Consider the following 12,037-nt stretch of genomic DNA (forward strand, 5'->3'; position numbering starts at 1 on the left):
ATTTACATGAAATGTATAGAATAGGCAAATCCATAGAGACAGAAGTAGATTAGTAATTGCTAGGATTTGAGGAGAGGGAAATGGTGGGTTACTCCTAAAGGGTGTGAAGTTTCTTTTGGGGGTGATGATATATCCTAAAATCAACTGTGATAATGACTGTATAACTCTGTGAGTAATCTAATACACCATTGAATTATATACCTTAAATGAGGGAATTATATGGTATGTGAATTGTATCTCAATAAAGCTATTACAAAAGGAAGAAAGAAAAAGAAAGAAAGAGAGGAAGGGAGGAAGAAAGAAAAGAAAGAGAAAGAAAGAAAGGAGGGAGGAACTCAGGCAGCAACCTCAGTCTAGGTAAGAGGATGAGCTTGAGTCCTTCATCATATGCCTCTCCTGGCCTTAAAAGTGGCCAAAGGTGTGTTAGTCATTGCCCAGGTATAAAGATAGGAGAAGGAGGGTACTTAAATACAGACTGCCATCTGCACAAATTGTGATGCCAATAGCTCCAAAATACCTGGAACGTTTGTGCTTCTCTCATATGATGCTCCCCTAGCAGTCAATCACCATTTTTCCCATCACTGGCTACCCCTTTCTTTCCCCTTATGATTTATTATGATTGCTTGTAACTTAGATCTGCATTCAGTATGCAGAAGGTTATGGTATGAGGAACACAGAACAAGGAACACTTAGGATATGTGTTTTTATTTGTGTTTTATAAAAATTAAAACAACACTGGGAAATGGTTAAATAAATTATGGTAAACATATAAAGATAAAAAATTATGCAACTATTTTAAGTGGTATTTTTAAGAAATAGTTCCAATAAGAGTAACAGCAAATCTTTCATCAGAAACCATGGAGGCAAGAAGGCAGTGGGATGACATGTTCAAAGTACTGGAAGAAAAATACTGTCGACCAAGAATTTTATATCCAGAAAAAGCTAGTCTTTGAAAATGAAGGTAAATTAAGATATTCTCAGATAAATAAAAACTGAATTTGCTGCTAGTACATCTGCTCTGCAAGAAGTTCTTCAGGATGAAAAGACACTAAGCAGTAACTCAAATCCACATGAGGGAATAAAGAATACTGTTAAAGGGTAATTATATATATAAATATAAAAGACAGTATTAATGTAACTTTTTGTATGTAATTTCTCTTTTTCTTTTATCTAATTTAAAAGACCAACACATTAAGTAATAATTATATATTTGTGTGGATGGGTATGCAATGTATAATGATATAATTTATGACAATAACAGCATAAAGAGAGTGTGTAACAAAACCGTATGGGAGCAAATGTTTTGCATACTATTGAAATAAAGTTGGTACTAATCAGAACTAGATTGTCATAAATTAAGATGTTATTTATAATCCCCAGGGCAATCACCACTAAGAAATAACTCAAAAATACACAGTAAAAGAAATAATAAGAGAAGTTAAAGGGCACTAGAATATATCTATTTAACACAAACAAGAGCGTTAGTGGAGGAATTGAGGAATAACAAAAAAAGAAGGTACAGAAAATAAATTGCAAAATGGCAACTATAAATAATTATGTTAAATGTAAATAGCAGATATTGGCAGACTGGATAAAGAATATTTAATAACACTTTAAACATGCTATTAGTATAAAAATAGAGTTCAAATGAAGGAGAATAAAATTCCAAATATTGGGGGTTTTTTAATTAAAAGGTTGCAAAGAAAAACAAAACTGTAAGAAAAAGATATTACCCAGGAAAAAGACCAGTAGGAAATAGAATGTTAATAGTGGTTATTTCTGAACTGTGAGTTTATGGTGACTTTAGTTTACATCTTCATACTTTTCTGCATATTTTTTATAGTTTATTACAATGATGAATATTATATTTATTACTAGAAAAATATAGGAGTCCCCATTGTGACTCAGTGGGTCAAGAACCCAAATAATATGAGGATGTGGGTTTGATTCCTGGCCTTGTTCAACAGGGTAAGGATCCGGCGTTGCTGCAAGCTGTAGCATAGGTCGCAGTTGAGGCTCAGATCTGGTGTTGCTATGGCTGTGGTATAGGCCTGTAGCTGCAGCTCCCATTTGACCCCTAACCCGGGAACTTCCATGTGCTACAGTGTGGCTCTAAAAAGAAAAAAGAATTATTTACAAAAATATTACTGGAGTTCACATCGTGGCTCAGTGGAAACAAATCTGACTAGTATCCGTGACGATGTGGTTCGATCCTTGGCCTCGCTCACTGGGTTAACGATCTGGCATTGCCATGAGCTGTGGTGTAGGCTAGAGACGTGGCTCGGATCTGGCATTGCTGTGGCTGTGGCATAGGCTGATGGCTACAGCTCCAATTCGATCCCTAGCCTGGGAACCTCCATGTGCCGAAGGTGCAGCCATAAAAAGACAAAAAAAAAATACTCTTATAAGACTGGAATCACAAACTTCAATCTACATGTCTAATAATCCAAATTAAATCTGTTTCCAGAAATAAATGGATTTACTAGTTGTGTGCTATTTCCAATGGGAGTTTGTCTTAGGTACTAATAATTATGAGACCACAAAACTGAAATGTTTGTGATAGGAAATGAAAATTTAAATAAGTATGCATACTCAGGGGTGATAGTCAAAATATTTAATACTTCATACTGCATGAGCATGGCTCAGTGAAATCTGACATGTGAGCCACAGTAACAGAGCAGGATTCTACAGGTCCTGCCTGAACAGGAGTTCCGCTTTAGTTGGTGGGTCATGGGGAGGTCCAAGGGCTGGGGTTAGGGGAAGTGGAAGGACAGTCATGGGCTCAGGGTATCAGCTATTTATCAAATAAAATGGATATTTTCAACCTTTCAACAACTACTACCAATGTATTGGTACATAACAGCTAATACCAGTGCTAGAAATACCTAAGAGTTGTCAACCAATAAGCCAATCCTTTAAAATTAACATCTCTGATGCTTAGGACTACATTTAGGGCTTGCCCTAAATAAAAGCCCCACCACCAAATCCCCTATAGATCCCCTCTGTTACCTCTGCATGGGCAATCCTATAGTGACAGCCCAGGGCCAGCTCCAGTCCTCCTCCTAAAGCCAAGCCTTGGATAGCAGCCACCACAGGCTTCTCATATCTCTGTATTTTATCTACTATATCTCCCAGTGTTAAGTCAGAGGTTTTATGAGCGCTGAAGCCATGGATATCGGCACCTAAGAATACAAAGACAAGGAAAAAAGACAGTAGAGGAAGATTTGGGCTTTGCTATAAAACAAAAAGTGACCAGATAACTCTTTTTTTTCCCCCTTTTGTTAGGGCTGTACCAGCGACATATGGGAATTTCCAGGCTAGGGGTCAAATTAGAGCTCAGCTGCCAGCCTACAACACAGCCACAGTAACATGGGATCCGAGCTGCATCTGCAACCTACACCATAGCTCATGGCAACATCAGATCCTTAACCCACTGAACAAGGCCAGGGATCGAACCCATATCCTCATGGATACTAGTTGGGCTCTTAATCCTGAGCCACAACAGGAACTCCTCAGATAACTCTTAAGGAATCTCAGACCTCTTTGGACCCATGAAACACTTCATCCTTGGCTGCAGACACAGTAAAGGAACAAATAGCCTGGAAAATGTTTAATGACATGAGAGAAAATCCTCAAATCTTTATCAGCAATCCTGAGCAGGAGTTCCCATCGTGGCACAGTGGTTAACGAATCCGACTAGAAACCACGAGGTTGTGGGTTCGATCCCTGGCCTTGCTCAGTGGGTTAAGGATCTGGCGTTGCTGTGAGCTGTGTATCGGTCACAGACATGGTTCGGATCCTGCGTTGCTGTGGCTGTGGCACAGGCCGGCAGCTACAGCTCCGATTCGACCCCTAGCCTGGGAACCTCCATATGCCGCAGGAAGCGGCCCAAGAAAAGACAAAAAAAAAAAAAAGGAAATCCCGAGCAAAACCAGGGATCAAACTGGCATCCTGATGGATACTAGTTGGGTTAGTTTCCACTGCACCACCACAGGAACTCCCAAAATAGTTTTTCATGTAACAGTAGCAATTAACATTTATTAGATAAATACTATATATCAGACACTGTGCTAAGTAGATTTATATACTGCCTTATTTAATTTTCTTAACATTGTTAAGTAGTATAACAGTTTCCATTTTACAGGTAGGAAAATTTAAGGCTTTCAGATGTTAAGTGACTAGTTCAGACATAGGACTCTGTAAAAGGCAAGGAAGGATACTTCCCTAGAGATTTTGGAGGAAGACTGGCCTTGCAGATATCTCGATTTTGAACTTCTAGCCTATGGAACTCTGAGAGAATATGTTTCTGTTATTTTAAGTCACTCAGTTTCTGCTCATTTGTTATGGCAGCCCCAGGAAACTCATATAGGAAGTAAAACTCTTATTTTTATTCTCTGAAACGTTCCTGTAAAATTAGAATAATATTTTCCTTGACTTTTCAGTTAGAGGTTACCAATTAAGTCATCTGGGACTTGAATTTACTTTGTAAGATTTCTGAAAATTGATTCAATTTCTTTAACGATTTCCTATTTTTTCTTGAGTCAATTTTATAAGCTGTGTTTTTCTACTTGTTCCTATTATCTTTTTTAATGGCCAGAGCATCTGCAGTGATATCTGTCATTCTTTATGCGTATTGTTTGTACCTTCTTGTTTTTTCTTGATAAGTCTGACTGAAGCTTTATCAGTTTTATTAGTCTTTTCAAAGAACTTCTGACATTTTTATTCTCTTGATTCACATTTGTTTTCTATTTTAGTAATTTCTCTTCTACTACTTCCTTCCTTCTAATTCACTTGGATCTATTTTACTGTTCTGACAGTTCCTTGATATATAGATGCTTACCACAATATGGTTGCTTTTTTTTGTTTTCTGATGTATATCTTTAAGGCTATAAATTTCCTGCTAAGCTTGAGCTTGTATTCCTCAAGCTGTTTTTATTATCATTCAGTTCAAAATAGTTTCTAAATTGCATTATGATTTCTGCTTTGACTCAGAGGTTATTAAGAAATGGATTTATTTTCCAAACACTTGAGAATCTCTAGTTAGTTTGTTATTGATTTATAGCTTGACTGCATTATGATCAGAGAACACATTCTAAATGAAATTCTTAAGATAAGCTTTCATGGTCCAGTACCTGATCAATTTTTGTAAATGTTGCAAATTTGAGAAGAATATATATTTTCCAAATGTCTGGCGCATTGTTCCATATAAGTCCATTAAGTTAAGTCTGATAATCCCTAATGCTTTTCTAGGACAATTATTGTTTTTGCCTCTGAACCTAACTGCATTCTCTCCTACCTCCTTTCCCACAAAGAAATATCAATTCTGATTTTTCATACTTCTGATCCCTTACTCCATGCCTCAAAGCACCATCTTGGCTCCCAAACTCAAGTCTTCAAACAGTTGAATAAGCCATTTAATAGCTGGTTAATGTTTGACACATTATTTAATCTATCTTAGGCTCAGTCTCTTATCTGCAGATGGAAATTATAGGATTTACTTAGGATAAAGAGTTTAAAAATATTACTATTTTCATTGTCAATAAATAAATAAGCTACACAGTACCGGCACATAGCAGGCATGCTAAATGGTAATTATTATAATGAGTAATGTCTTCATATTTATTTACTGTCATGATTTCAATAGCTATTTCTTCTCCATCTATTGCCAGCATACATTAAATTCCTCTGACTACCTTAAGAATACATGGGTCCTCATGCCCATGTAAATTTTGTCAAAGGGTATACTATATTCACTTGGAGAAAGAATAAAATGTGCCACAAATATTACTGAATAAATCACCTTTTCAGATACTTTTGCCATATTTTGTTACTACGTTTGCATCTTCACAGGCTAACCCAATAAAGAGTGCCGCGGTCGCTGAGATGAGTGACTATCAGGAGAAAAATAAACTTCAAGATTCTGTGTGAAGTAAAAAATAACATTTATTGAACATCTGCGTGTAGGCACTGCTCTAGGGGCTCTTAGATACATTATCTCATTTAGTCTCACAAAAACCTGTTAAGATATAAATGTCACAGTATATTTTATAGTGCAATTGAGGTTCAGGAGATTAAAGGGACTTGCCCAAGCTCACACAGCATAGAGACATGCTAATATGTCTATTAGCATATTAGTATATGTGTATACTAATATGTATAATAGCCATCAAGCCTGGAACTAAATGTCCTCCAAAGGCCCAATCCAACTGAAAGGGGGTAAAGTCAGCATCTTCTCTGGGACTCTTCTGTGACTCCTGTCTCTTTCTCCATAGTGTTTCTCATTCCCATTCAAGTCTCCTATATTCATTACTCACACTATGGTATTACCCACAGGGACAGCTAATGAAATATTGATCTCAGGCTGTGGCTGGATTTGAGAAATAGTGGGAAAGGGTTAAACATTAGTTACCTGCAGAGAAGATGCCATCTGTTCCACAAATCACAATGGCTTTTACTGTACGATCTGTTAGAGCTTTCTGCAACCCCTCTTTTATTCCATGGAGTACAGACACACTACAAGAAAAGAAAATTATGTGATATATTGGTCAGAATAGAATTTCTACCATCTCAAAGTTTTATTTTTTCACTCCTTCCCTAATAATGAGAAAGTAATCATACACAAGATGGATTAAAATCCTGGTACTATCATTAAGCTTTTATTAATTTAAAAAGTAGTATGTCTCTTGTAAAATAAGCACTGGGCTGATTAAATACATAAACTCTAGGGGAAAAAAAGTGTTTTCCTGCATTCTGCTGTAACTCTGACCACTTAGAATCAGGATAATCAATTTGAAAATATTATATACATCTTCTATGTACAGTAAAAGGAGTTTACAACATCCTAGGGAGAAAAAAATAGTACATAATATCATACTAAGATGAGTGCTATAACAAAGGTACAAAGAAATGATGTGGAAGTTCTGAGGGGAAAGAAATTGCTTTCAATTTGTCATATTGGCAAAATATAACAAAACTGAAATAGTCTAAAAGAAACAATCTAAAAGATATGGCAGGGGCTGCAAGTTACCCCCAAATAGCCCTCTGATCTTTTTCAAAGTATCAAACATGTGATTTTTAGCTGAATACATGGCTGCCCAAATTAAAGAATAAATTTTCTACCAGTAAGATCAGTCTAAGGTGGGTTAAGGATCCAGCGTTGCCATGAGCTGTGGGGTAGGTTGCAGACACAGCTCAGATTCCGTGTTGCTGTGGCTGTGGCATAGGCTGGCGGCTGTAGCTCTGATTCAACCCCTAGCCTGACAACTTCCATATGCAGCGGGTGTGGCTCTAAAAAGACCAAAAAAAAAAAAAAAATCAGCCTAAGGCATTAAGTTCTGGCCAGTGGGATAGAAATAAATTTCATATATGCAGCTTTTGGAAATAGTCCTTAAAGGATTGGGTATGCTTTTCTTTCTTTTCTTTTCTTTCTTTCTTTCTTTCTTTCTTTCTTTCTTTCTTTCTTTCTTTCTTTCTCTCTCTCTCTCTCTCTCTCTCTCTCTCTCTCTCTCTTTCTTTCTTTTTTTTTCCCTTCCTCCCAATTCCTGGCAGGAATGCAGATATAATAGCTAGATTGGGAGCAGCCATTAAGGATAAAGAGGCAGAAGCTATTTATTGAGGACGGCAGAGCAAAAGCTAGGTAGACTTGGGGTCCCTGATGACCATGGGGCAGCCATACCTTTCCAGGACACTGCTGTTGAGAGAAATCTACTTTTTCCTGTTTTATCCACTATTATTTTGAGTTTTCTGTCACTAGCAGCCAAATATAATCCCAATTAATTTAGGAGGTAAAGGTAAGATCTGAGAAAAGAAAGGGCATGTAGCAGATGCTGCCAAGTTTCAGTAGATGAGGGAGTCATCCACAGAGGAGATGGTTAAAGCCAAGATTGAACGAGTCTGCCAAAGAAAGAGTGCTGAACACAGATCCTCTAGATATACCCTTGTTTAAGAAGGAGAAGAAGCTTAGCAGAGTGATTCAGGACCAAGAGAGCCCCAAATCACAGAGACCAAGAGAGGAGAATTTGCCAAGAAGCAGAGACTCAGTAAGGCCAAAAGGAGGTGAACTAGGAAGAATGGTGAGGAATTGCTTAAAGGAAAAGTGATAGAACCAGAGTCCAGTGTGTTTTGCCTTAGAATTCTGAATATTGCAGGGGGAAATGTTCATCAGTATAGAGGGTGAAAAAAATCTTAAAACAAAAAACCTTCATACAAGCCAGATTGTTCACACCAGCAAACTATGAATTAAAATTTCAGGGAATAAAGGAGATACTTGTATGTAGTAATTCCCTCTCATCTAGTTACTTTTCATCAACTGACACAGATAAAATCAATCAAAACCTCTTATCTTCACTTGGTTAATTAGAAGCCAAATCCTCTAAGGGAAAACTGATTCTTAACTATCCTGAACACTGAGAAGTCCAAAAGGCACATTCGTTCCTCCTGGGTAAAGGACGGCTGCAAAATCAGCCAAAATGAGCTCAGTCTGTGCTGCCGAAGAGAGGACGCTGGCTTTTTCCATTTCAACAAATACCTACTCTTTTATTTCTTATGCTTTTGCTAATTTTGCAAAGCTAAAATGCAGGAAGAAAAGAATAATGAATATGGCTTTAATAGGAGAAAATCTTGATACAGCTGAAAGGAATGACTCCTGAGCAACGAGGCCTGTTTATAGGGGCTTATATCGGCCTTTTGACTACTAGAAATAATGATGGCTAACATCTGCTAAGTGCCTGTTTATAATCTCTAACACATTTAAACCTCACAACAACTTTATGAAGTAGATATTAATATTTCTCCTGAAAAGGAGGAGGAGACAGGTTAATACCAGAAACATTTAAAATAGTTATGGAAAAATATTCCTAGTTATAGGTTGTAGATATAGAACATTTTTCCCCAAGTTGTTGTTTTTGTTTTTTTTATGGCTGCACCCTTGGCATATGGAAGTTCCTAGGCCAGCGATTGAATCCCAGCCACAGATGCAAACTATGCTGCAGCTGTGGCAATGCTGGATCTTTTAACCTACTTTAAACCAGGCCAGAGATTGAACCCGTGCCTTAGCAGTGACCTAAGCAGCCGCAGTCAGGTTCTTAACCCACTGCACCACAACGAGAACGCCTCCCCAAGTTTGTTTTTTTTTTAACTTTTATTAAAGTATAGTTGATTTACAATGTTGTGCCAATTTCACAATTTCCCATTATGTGCAGAGATTAAGGCAAAGAGTACTAATATTTAGTAATTCTAATTAGAACACAAAGTCCAAAATTGATACATAATCATATTTAACGCATGTTTTTTTCCATCAAAACCAAAATAACAAATATTTGGCTTTTTTCTGACAGTGGCAAGTAAGTGGACATTTCATCCTTGTGTGATTTTATTTTTAATTTTTGTATTATTAGATGCAAAAAATTGTATTAAAATAAGAATTATAGGGAGTTCCCATTGTTCCTCAGTGGCAAGGAAACTGACTAGTTTCCATGAGGATGCAGATTTGATTCCTGGCCCCACTCAGTTGGTTAAGGATTTGGTGTTGCCATGAGCTGTGGTGTAGGTCTCAGATGCAGCTGGGATCTGGCAATCCTGAGGCTGTGGCTGTGGCCAGCAGATGCAGCTCTGATTCGACCCCTAGCTTGAGTACTTCCATATGCCGTGGGTGTGGTCAACCCTCCCCCCAAAAATGAATTATAATATTAATGCTAATGATAGAATCAAATCTGATAACAGTAGGATAAAATTTCAGTGAAGGAGTTCCCTGGTTAAGGATCACTAGGTTAAGTATCTGGTGCTGTCACTGACGTGGCTCAGGTTCAATCCCTGGCCCAGGAACTCTGCATGCTGTGGGTGCAGCCAAAACAAAATTTGAAATTTGAAAAAAAATTCAGTTAAAATTAGGTCTTCTCATTTTAGTCTCTTTTTGCTCCAGCAGCATATGATAAGAATTTTGACCAAAGGTCTTTCTCTTTGTGCTTTGTGTATTATTTGTAAATTATAATTTCTGCTAATCTTACTCCCTGTGGATGAGGGGTTCTTTCCTAGGCTGATGTATCACTACACCTTTTGCAGAAATATGAAAACCAAACCTATATAACACCATTCATTTTCAAAAGAACATCATTAACCTCACTTTTTTTTTTTTTTTTTGGTCTTTTTGTCTTTTTAGGGCAGCATCCGAGGCATATGGAGATTCCCAGGCTAGGGGTCTAATCGGAGCTGTAGCTGCCAGCCTTTGCCACAGCCACAGCAACGCAAGATCCGAGCCACATCTGCAACCTACACCACAGCTCACAGCAACACTGGATCCTTAACCCACTGAGCAAGGCCAGGGATCGAACCTGTAACCTCATGGTTCCTAGTTGGATTCCTTAACCACGGAAGCCACAACGGGAACTCCTAATCTCACTTTTTAAAGTGACTCTTTCACAAGTTTAAAAGGAAGGTACTCCACGATAAAATAACAGAAATGGCACAGTAGTTTTTCAGAAAATCCGATTTAATAGGCGCATTCTAGCATGGGCTTATTCTGATATGGATCTTCCACGGAAGCACTAAGACCCTGAGGTTTAGAACAAATCAAGAGATACCCCTTTGCATTTTGGGGCCAGGACACAATTCTCTTTTACTCACTGTGTGGCCTTAATGGGGACCTTTATTTTTAACAATGTGAAGCCCCTCTATTGCTGGAATCCTAAAGCTTTTTGTCACACATTGTTAAGGTCGGCCTGGACTCTGAGATTGGGAAGAGGGACCAGAGTCCAGCCAACACTGTATCAAGACCTTTGGAATAGAAAGTTCGCCTGAGAAGTCAAAGTTGCAAGCAAGCAGAAGAGTTTAGCACGAAGTTGGCACGGACAGAGCCGGTTTGGGCCCAGCTCCTCGCGTTCGTAGCCATCTGTCTGCCCTCAGCCTCGGTTTCCTTACCAGGGAAACAGGAATGAGAGTTCTCTGAAAAGAGGAACCAAGTTAACCTACGTAAAAGGCGCTGGCATAGGCTGTGCGGTTCAATCTGTGTTAGCGTCTTCCTCCGTTTAAACCAGCAGGGGAGAGTCAAAGCCTCCCCCGCCCGCACACGGCTCAGAACCTGCTTGCTGCTCCCCTGAGGCTGAAGTCGACCAAGCCGGTTACCTGAGAGCGTTGACCGGCGGGTTTCGTAGGCGAAGCAGCGCCAGGGCGTTCTGCAGCCGCGTAAACTCAGCCATTTCTCCTCTGTCGCCGATATCGCCTCAGCTTTTCCTGGGCCTTGGCCGGGTCAACCCGGCGAGGAGGGGCGCCCGCTGGGCCAATGTGAGGCCGCCCCGCCTCCCGCCGGGGCACAAATGCCCATCCTCCACCTCAACCCTTCTCCTTCCCGGACCACAGCTTAGGGCTCTGCAGACCCTGGTCGTCTCTTCCCCTTTATCGGCCTCTGTCCTGCTCCCATCACCAAGTAGATCACGGAGGACGATGGAAAATGGGCCAGGGTGGAGGGGGGTGGATTTCCAGCAAGCCGAAGATTGCAAACCCAGGGCGGGAATGGGTTGGCTTCTCTGGACAAGTTCTGGGTTCACTAAGTGTTTTACAGTGGAAAATCAGAGTCAGGACCCCTGAGCGTTAAGTCTTAAGACGTCAATCGAGATTTATTGATATAGGATTTATTTATATAAAGAATCGAGATTTATTTATATAGGAAAAGGGATAGTTTCTATTTTTAGCACAGGTTTGTTCTTGGGCTAAATCAGTATTCAAGGTTTAGGGGGAGGCAGTCTCCTGAGGAATGTGGGTAATGGTTTTGGGTAGGGGGGGTAGAGGGAAGTTGTAAAGGAACATCCCATGCCAAAAACTGTTTAACTGGTCTCTAAAGCAGCTCATTGTTGGGGGTGGGATCAGCCTTCTAGATTTGTAAACCTGATTAGAGTTTTGGTGGGCCTTGGAAGTCACGTCTGATTCCCCACCTAAGACTAATGTGGTGGAGCAGTCCTCTTCATGGTTTTCATCTTCATGGTCCTTCTTAACAGGGAAAGATATCTGAGATTCTGACAATTACGTAATATGATACACACCTGGA

The 12,037-nt window shown here is 39.3% G+C and overlaps 1 protein-coding gene across 1 annotated transcript in view; it reads right to left on the bottom strand.

Annotated features, from left to right (window-relative positions):
• Positions 1 to 11,420, bottom strand: part of EHHADH (enoyl-CoA hydratase and 3-hydroxyacyl CoA dehydrogenase) — a 56,009-nt gene extending 44,589 nt beyond the window's left edge. Inside the window, exons 1-3 of the mRNA XM_047788248.1 lie at positions 11,119 to 11,420; positions 6,410 to 6,513; positions 3,010 to 3,182 (exon numbers count right to left, since the gene is read on the bottom strand). Of these exons, the coding sequence (XP_047644204.1) occupies positions 3,010 to 3,182; positions 6,410 to 6,513; positions 11,119 to 11,192 (351 nt within the window). The 5' untranslated portion in view covers positions 11,193 to 11,420. The remainder of the gene's footprint in view (positions 1 to 3,009; positions 3,183 to 6,409; positions 6,514 to 11,118) is intronic.
• Positions 11,421 to 12,037: the final 617 nt, after the last annotated feature.

Source organism: Phacochoerus africanus, chromosome 1 (genome assembly GCF_016906955.1).
Source record: "Phacochoerus africanus isolate WHEZ1 chromosome 1, ROS_Pafr_v1, whole genome shotgun sequence".
Taxonomy (NCBI): domain Eukaryota; kingdom Metazoa; phylum Chordata; class Mammalia; order Artiodactyla; family Suidae; genus Phacochoerus; species Phacochoerus africanus.